Source organism: Neophocaena asiaeorientalis, unplaced genomic scaffold, assembly GCF_003031525.2.
Source record: "Neophocaena asiaeorientalis asiaeorientalis breed wild unplaced genomic scaffold, Neophocaena_asiaeorientalis_V1.1 scaffold268, whole genome shotgun sequence".
Taxonomy (NCBI): Eukaryota; Metazoa; Chordata; class Mammalia; order Artiodactyla; family Phocoenidae; genus Neophocaena; species Neophocaena asiaeorientalis.
This window is the reverse complement of record NW_020173979.1, coordinates 6,745,425-6,754,523: the sequence shown is the minus strand read 5'-3', so window position 1 is coordinate 6,754,523 and position 9,099 is coordinate 6,745,425. Positions and strand designations below refer to the sequence as shown.

The following is a 9,099-nucleotide window of genomic DNA, read 5'->3' as shown; positions in this document are numbered from 1 at the left end:
GGGGGGGGGGTAAGCTTGGGGTTGCCTAGCAACGCCACGCATTCGCCAAGGCTGCTTTCTTCCTCTTCGAGCTAAAAAACAAAGTCCCGTCCATTATTTCCCAGCTGCCCCAGAACGTCTCAGAAATTTGCGAGCTTCCCACTGTTTGTGTTTTCATCTTCCTCACACGATGTGGAGAAAACCCACGACTGTGGTCTGTTTATCTCGCTTCAGTGGGTCAGGGGAGAAGGGGGGGAATCGAGAGAGAAAGAGAAGGGGGAAAAAAGCCTGGTTCAACCTAGGAGCCTGCACATTTTGAGCGCATATCTCTGACTGACATGCTAGTATAGTGTTCTTCGCAAATTTGACTTTTATGTAGTGGACGTGGGTTTCCTACACAGTGAGGCTTCTGTTGAGACTTTGTGCATGATTTTATTCAAACATGAGACCTCAAAGTAGCTAAATAACAAAGCACATATAATAGATACCGTGCCAGGTGAATGCTGGTAGGTCTGTCATGTAGTGTATTCTCTGTGATCCATTCCCTAAAACTTACTGGTAGAAACTGTAAAGCTGGGGGTGGCTGGAGGTTGAAGATACTCTCTTTTCCTCGAGAATTTGTGAAATGTCCCTTGGGCTTTTCCTACTGAGTTGCATTTTGCTCCTGCAGAAATATTTGTGGCATTTCTCTGACACCCACTGGGGCTGGCCACCCTTCCCAGTGCTCTCTCTCAAGGTATAAAGGCGGAGAGTCACAGGTATTCCAGGTAGGGCTGTGGTCACCTCCTTGGTAAGGAAGGTATGGAAATGTGACTCTTTTTGTGAGGATAGGTATGGGGACAAGTTAAGTCTTTTTTCAGATATGCAAACACTGATGATTTGCTCACATCGTGGGTTTAGTGCCAGGTTCTTCAACTAAAGAAAAGATTCGCAGGTAATCATCTCCTCATTCCTCCTCTCAAGACAGCTCGTCTTCCTTCCGGAGACCTCTGCACGTGGCACGTCTCCTCTGTTGCTTACCTTGTTCTCCCAGGTCCTAACCCATGCATACCACATTCTGGAAAGGATGGGAGGGAATAAGCGTTGAGGAGTGAAACTCCTTAAAGAAGTAAATTTCAACTCAATTTCAAACCCTCCAGCCCTTTCTTCTCAGGAGGAGTCCTTTAAATTCCCACCGCTGCCACTTGCACAAATTAGGTTTATTCGCATTCTTGTAAGGGGTACTCGAGGGAAGAGAGGAAGGCTGCCAGGTGACGGCCTCTGGAACGCTGGAGAGAGAAGTAGGGGGGAGGTGCACACTTTCGATTCAGAAGATGTGGGCCACAAAGGTTTCAAATCAATTACCTCCATCATTACAAAGTGCTCCCTCCGCCATGGCCCAAGCTACCCTGCTCTTTGTGTAGTTTAAAAATAGATATAGAAAGAGATGGAGATAGAGATGGTAGCAGACGTCAAGACAGAATGAGAGAGAGAGAGAGAGAGAGAGAGAGAGAGAGAGATTCAGGAGAGTTATTTTCTGAGGACAATTAAATTAATGGTCTTAAAGGTAGTAGGGAAACATACCGAGGTCGCACAATGCCGTAAATTTCCTCGAAGTCATTGCCTTTTACAGTACACTTAAAACAGGTGAATTTTACGGTATGTAAATTACACCTCAGTAAAGCCCTTAAAGGGAAGAAAAATAAAAAGGTATCTAGGAATTCTTGCCAGCAAGTAGGTTCTGTGAGTGTGGCCACATCCTACCGATCCTGTGCTTCTCTCTACAGCTGATAAATGGCGACAGAGGCTCTGCCACAGAGACTCCCCATCTCACTATAGTGCCCCCAGCTCTTTCTCTTCCTTCCTCATCCAGGCTCTCTTTATCCAGGCTCTCTTTGCCCACGCTCAGGTCAGGAGAGTAATAGCTGCAAGTGTTTTGGGTGCTGGAGCAATTAGGGAATGAGGTAGGCTGCTGATTTCACGCACACACACCCGCAAAAGGAAAAGAAAACCACAAAATAGGAATCACTCGAACCCCACTGCCGTCCCCCACGGGCATAGGCATCCCTCTGTCTTTTCCCGATTCATGGCACTGAGCACCTACTCTTTCCCCAGCCTTCCGATCCTGCATTATTTTAAAATCATGCCATAAATAGGTTGAATGATTGGCAGCCAACATTTTTAAGTGCCCCTTAAAGCGTAGTACTACAAAAATATGAAAATAGCCCAGCAGAACCATCCAGCTCTTGGTCATAAGAAGCTCGTGCTAATCGCATGTAAATTTAGCTTTAAAATTCTGAAAGATGGAGGGCACTCTGCCTCCACCCTGGGTTGATAGGGAATTTTCTCTCTTCTGCAGAAGGCTCTTCTGAAAACAGAAAGAAAGAAAAGATTTTTCTTGAGGTAGCATCCATCCGGAGCCAGCGGGCTGGAAATAATGGCCTAGCTAGGTGTGTTGTAAGCTCAGGGCTAGTTTAGCTTTCCGGAATGTTCCCCACTTGGGGAAGGTTGCCTCAGACCCCTACGCACAGGTCAGTGTCATTGGGGATCCTCTGCATCTGGGCCCCTGCTAACGTCTTGCAACCGCACGAGTCGCCTGCTTCCCCGACTTCCCGAGGCAGGTCCGGGCCCCATTCTGCGGCTGGCCCAGCGGCCGCCCTGTGGCCTTGCTCCCCCTTTGCATGGCTCCCCTGCTGCCCCAGCGCGGCCTCACGTTCCTCCTTCTCATTCTCTCCATTTCTCCAACCAGATGGCTGCCCCGATTTGTGCAACGGCAACGGGAGATGCACACTGGGTCAGAACAGCTGGCAGTGTGTCTGCCAGACCGGCTGGAGAGGGCCTGGATGCAACGTTGCCATGGAAACCTCCTGTGCGGATAACAAGGATAATGAGGGAGGTGAGCGAGCGTCTTCTAACTCCCAGCCCCTCAAGAGCAGAGCATTGTTTATAGATGGTCATCGTGAGTCCTTTATCCTGAAAGACCTCCCCTCAGCTATTGTCAAATGTTGTTGTAACATTTCCTTTGAAGCAAGCGCAGCGGAGAACGGGCATCCTTGGGCCAACGGGGACTCCTGGAGACATGGGCTGGAGGCACTGGGATTGGATGCTGGCTTTGGTTTCTCAAGTACGCATTGCCACAGAAAGGTGGCCGGGCCCTGGCTTTGCCTTTGGGTGACCGTCCCTGCCAGGCCTTCCAGGGCAGGGAGTTACAAACAAATCTGTGCTGGTGATGACAGTATGTGCTCACCCTGAGCTAAGAGGTGGTAAGCAGTGCATCCCTTCATCCTTTCAGCCCTTTGAGGTGTTACTTTTACAAATGAGGAAACCAGGGAAGGCCTAGAGAGCAATTAAGTAACTTTTTAAAGATAACTGAGTCACCAATAGTAAAATCATGACCCAAACCCAGCTCTGACTCCAAAGTCCATGTTCTACCCAGTGGTTGGCAAACCACAGCCCTTGGGCCAAATCCGACCCACTGCCTGGTTTTGTACCGGCCTGCGAGCAAAAGATGGTTTTTACATTTTTAACGTCTGGGGGGAATAAAACCTAAAGAAGGAGAATATTTCACAACACATGAAAACTATGTGGAATTCAAATTTCAGTGTCCAAAAGTAGAGTTTTGTTGGAGCACAGACACGACTATTCATTTATGTTAGTCCTGCTTTCACCCTCAGAGGCAATGTTGGTTAGTTGGCCGAGACGAAGCCTAAAATTTGCACTCTCTGACCCCTTACAGGAAGTTTGCTAACCTCTGTTCTGTACGCCTAGCTGAATTTTCCTGTGTTGTTTCCTGGTGGGGTGCTAAGATTCTGGGGCTAAATGGGGGTGCAGTAGCATATGGACCACGTGATTTCCTGAGAACACAGATTCATGCTCCCGTATCGTTAGTACCAGCTTGTCATCCACCCCTACCAAAATGACTAACTGGTCAGAATCCCCTCAGGGCAGAAGCTATTTCAGTGTATAAGAGGGTATGAGTCTGATTATTTAACAAAAATATGTATTGTCTTGTATGTGCCAGTCCCTGGGCTCTGGGACTGTCAGCCCCTGCCCTCATGGCCCCAAGGGGTCAGTAAGCTTCACTGATGTCCAGAGTGAGGTGCAATCCATCGGGTTAAGGCTGAAAGTATCAGACACGCTATTTTTCTTTTTCTTCATCCTCCTGATAGACATTTTACACTTTCCGTAACCTATGATTGCAGTTGTAACATGTCTACAATTCGTAAGTAAACAAATGTGCGTACGCTGATAGGGGTACACCAGTCAAAAAAAAAGATTATAGATTGATGCAGTTTACAGAGCTCCCATTCATTCATTTACCTTCCTGAAACAGAGCCAAAATAGAAGCCACTTTAATTCATTTTTGAATAAAGTGAGCCGTAACTCCATATACATTCTTTTCCCCAAGAGAGACGGTCAAAATTGCACTAGTTTTCCTGGTAATGGTCACTGTTTTTGCTTCCGGTCCCTGGTGGTTCCACCAAGCAAAGCGGTTGTTTACAGATCCACTCCTTCCTCTTCCAGAAAGGAGCTGCTGTCCTAGCTTTCTTCCCTGTCGCTGGTGCCAGCAGCTGAAAGCTTAGCAAACAGGCTGGAACGGTGCGCCCAGGGGAGGGGGACTAAGTCTCCCGCAGTGTGCCCTGTGCCACCCACTTCCCTCTCCACCAGCCCCACCCTGATCCCAGCTCCCAACGGGAGAAAACCAAATTCCTGAAGTGGTGGGGCTGGAGAAGGAACCCTGCAAGTCCCCAGCCTGAGGACGGCCCAAGGAGCACAGTTCAGGGCCCCTCCAGGCAGGCAGAGGCAAGAGGCACCCGGAGAGGCAGGGCACAAAAGCAAATGAGGCAGTGATTATGCTAAAGACAATAATGGCCTTGTTACGGAAACTATTAAAGCAACCTCCCAAGGAAGTAATTAACCACCAAGAAAAAAAGGCTCTGCACTGTGTTTATAAAAAGAAACTCCCAGTTAATTCAGAGCTGCTTGTGTCAGGTGAGAGGGGTAGGCATGGATTCTGTCTCACCTGCTGTAGGTAGGCAATTCACAATTGACTGAGGTCTTTTTTTGGAGGAGATTCCTCTGTGCAGAGTAGCCTTTTTTTATGGTTAATTACTCCCCTAGGAGGTGTGCTCAGCGCTTCGCTGTTTATTGATAAATATTAAAGTTGTTCCTCATCAACTGCAGATCCAATCCTGTAGCTCGCTAATTACATCACTGTTTTGTTTGTTTGGGGGGGGGTGGAGGAAGTTCTGCCCCAAGCTCTGTCCTGCTTTTCCAGTTCTCAGAAGAGCTGTGTGGGTCTCTAAACGTAGCAGTGGGTGGGTAAGAGCGGCCGCCCAGGCCTGGGGAGCAGCTGCAGTGAACACATTTGTTATAAACCTCACGAATGGGGAAAGTAATAGAGCGCCCTTCCAAAGTGAGCTGGAAGAGGCAAATCATTTTTCCATCTAGGAGTGTTCTCCATTTTTTAAAAATCTCAAGTTTAAAGTGATGGTCTTTTTTTTAATATTTTAAACTGATATAAATATAGATATAAACATGGATATAGATATTCGAAGCCCATAACAGCCATTTTCAACCTGAGTTCCTCCATGAGACAAAGAAGCTCTAATGCCTACAGACACTAGTAGTTACAAAATGTTAGCTGACAGCAAAACCACCTGGAGGGCTTGATTACACACAGCTTGCTAAACCCTACCCGGGTGGATTCCGTAGGTCTGGGGTAGGATGCGAGAATTTGTATCGCTTGTAAATTTCCAGATTTCCAGCATGCTGATGCAGGTTCTCTTTGAGAGCCGCTGACCTAAGCCAGCCATTCTGTGGAATGAATGAACTTCTCTCCGATGCATCTAGAATGGTACTAAGTACCTTCCTTGGGAAACTTGGGAATTTTTTCACTGAACTACTTTCTGGATTTTCTGGTACTTAGACGAGCAACCCTGTTGAAAAAATATCCCCCCAAAACAATTTATGGATTCCTACCTTCTCACTCCCATGGCTTTCAAATTCTCCCAACACCCCCAGCCATATGACCACCAGCTTAAACTCAGGAAGCATTGGCTGCTTCTGAAGGGACAGACTTCACCTGCCATGGCCCCTGCGAAGTAGTAGAAACGGTTCGGACCGACGTGCCAGGGAGCAGACTGTCTTTTTAATAGTGAGAGATCTTTACTTGAACTGCTCACCCCAATTTGAAAAAGGAGAGACTCAAAGAAATATTTTTGCTACAGAAGACAAATACAAGCTCATTAAAGTCTGAGAATACACACAACATGTAGATCAAGTGACAGGCGGATAATATCTCATTATCACCACCAAGACAGAGGTGTGAGATTTAGTTCGTCACAGCCAGGGGTAGGAGAAAGGGTGTAGATTTTCTCTCAAAGTGGAAACCTCGAGGTGGGGAGGCGTTGGTAGGCTCTCTGGCCTGGAAAGACAGTCCTTATTCCTTCCCTCCACCCTTTTATCACCCAGAACTTGGCATCAGGAGCCCCAGCCCTCTGTCTATAGAAGCCCAAGGCTCCCATCATTGTGAGCCAGCCTGGGAGCCCGTCTGAAGCTCCCATGAAATCCTATCAGATGCTGTCTCCAGTCTGTTGGCAGAGGCCCGGAGGTGGAGGGGTGGGAGATGGCCCTTCCGAAGCTGAGCTTATCCACGAGTCGCCATGCCCCGTGTCCTTCCTGGCCACACTAGGGAGTTGTCTTTGTTTCCCTCTGTTCTGTTTCAGCACAGCTCTGAAACTTAGATGCTTTGCTCCTTCTCATGTCACTTCCCTGATTGCTGAATAGGTGACACTGCAGCATCATATAGTTAAGAGCCTGGGCTCGGGGCTCAGTCTCTGTATCCCACTTCTGCACGTCAGTTTACCCCTCAAAGTCTCAGTTTTGTCGTCTGTAAAACTGGCGTGGCAATGCCACCTGCGTGAACAGGGGTGAAGTTGCACTGAGAAAATGTGTGTGATATGTTTTACAAGGTGCCTGGCGCATAGGATACCCTCCTGTGTTGGCCGCTGCTAGCTTTAATGTTATCAGTATTAATGTTGTTGTTATTGTCTAGAATGGATGCTGAATCCACAGAGATGGCGCCTAACCCATAATTTTCCCACAGGACAGAAGCACTGAGATTCTAACCAGTGCTCGTCAGACTTCAGTGTTGCGTGGCCACACTGGAGAGCTTGTTTAAAACTTAGATTTGTAGGCCTTTGAGATTCTGATTCATTAAGTCAGATATGGAATCTTGGAATCTGCATTTTTATCAAGCACTCCAGAGGATTCTGACACAAGTGGTCTGCTGACCACATTTGTAGAAAAACTGGTTCAAATGATGGTTTCCCCTGGGTGGGCTGACCCAGCCCAATGTCATGGTGCCTATTCCCAGACCTCTACCCCTGGAATTTCCAGAACACAAGAGGAGTGAAGTGAAGAAAGGGGAATTTTACTTCAAGTAGAAAGAAGTAATTGGAAAAATATACACACATTTTCCTGTTTAGTTTCTGAGCAAATAACTTTAGTATGTTTTAGAAGTGCTCTCCATTCCTGGCTGGAGAGGTGGCCAATGTTTGTCTCAAAATTTAAAAATCCTTTAACTCTCTGTCATTAGGGTGTGAATCCATCCATCAGCCATTCATTCATGTTTTAACAAACATTCGTTGAGGGTTTACTAAATGTTAGACATTAGTAACATTAGGCCTTTGGAAATACGAAGACAGGCATGACACAAAGTGTCCGCAAAGAGAGCTCACTGAATCCATCTGAAAAGACAAGATGTATAAACATGGTGGTATTATTGTTACAATCCAGTGTGTGAGGGCAGACGGGGTAGGAAGGGACTGTCCCGGAGCATGGGTGTTGGCTGCAGGACAGGAAAGAAAGCCCGTCGCAATCCTAAAGCCCAGGGTCTTCAGCCTTTCTCCTTGTCTCCCTCAATTCCACGGATCTGTGTGATCAGGAGCCCCTGGTAGGGGCTGTCCCATCCACCAGCAGCATCGGCATTTCTCTCTCTAAATTAAGGACTTCAGTCAGGCTGCTCTTCAGAACGGAATTTCCCAGCCCACCTTCATCTGTGAAGCTTGATTCCTTGTTTTCCTCCAAAGGAGGCTGCCCTGGGTTAAGAGATGTGGATGCTGGCCTGAGCTCAGGGCACTCCAGCCAGGTCTAAATGAGGAGAAATAACACTGGAGTCTGTCCAAAAGCACTTGGAACAGATGAAACCCACTCCTCACCGACCGTCGCCTCCCCCTCTCTCCCCATCCCATAACCATCCAAATTGCCTTGACGTGATTCAGGGATGCTCTCCCGGCATTTGTCTCAATTGGTAATTAATAACTCACCTTGTCTGTGCGTTTAGCAGAGCCAAGCTCGGGACTTCAGGGACTCTGGAAGAGTTATGGTTCACAAGTCCAAATAGTCCCATTTCTTCATCTAGCGAGAGGGAAAGCTTGGTGAACCCATTGTAAATGCCTTGATTAATGTGTGCAAATCACGTTGATGGATGGGTTGGGTGGGGGACAGCTTAAAAGTGCAACATTGCTCTATTAATTGGGTTGGAGAAGGATTCCCCTTGCAGTCCAAAGACCTTGTGGGAAATGTAACTGGAGCCATAAATGATTAGCTCCCAGAGAGGAAAGCAATATATCTAATGCTTAGAAGGAAAACTTGACCTAGAGGCCACTGCCACCCGGCCAGGCACTGGGGCTCTCTTCTTTGGGAGGGAAGCAGAACTAGCTGCAGCTGAACTCCTAGAGGACCACATGGCGACAGGGGGCTGTTATTATTATTCAGGATCTTCCAGTTGAAATAAGATCTTTGATTTCCTAGGCGCATTGCATTAGAGAATCTTCTGTTTAGGAGACTGAGAATTGGGGGTTCAGTTTTCTGTTATTCTATTGAGGTTAAAAAAAAAAAGATAGAATCCATTCTCCGTTGCATATAAAAGCTATCCTCGGGCTTCCCTGGTGGCGCAGTGGTTGAGGGTCCGCCTGCCGATGCAGGGGACGCGGGTTCGTGCCCCGGTCCGGGAAGATCCCACATGCCGCGGAGCGGCTGGGCCCGCGAGCCATGGCCGCTGAGCCTGCGCGTCCGGAGCCTGTGCTCCTCAACGGAAGAGGCCACAACAGTGAGAGGCCTGTGTACCGCAAAAAA

The 9,099-nt window shown here is 47.7% G+C and overlaps 1 protein-coding gene across 1 annotated transcript in view; it reads left to right on the top strand.

Moving 5' to 3' along the window:
* TENM2 (teneurin transmembrane protein 2) overlaps positions 1-9,099 on the top strand; it is a 979,370-nt gene that overhangs the window by 854,984 nt on the left and 115,287 nt on the right. Inside the window, exon 13 of the mRNA XM_024753416.1 lies at positions 2,708-2,854. Coding sequence (XP_024609184.1) covers positions 2,708-2,854 — 147 coding nt within the window. The remainder of the gene's footprint in view (positions 1-2,707; positions 2,855-9,099) is intronic.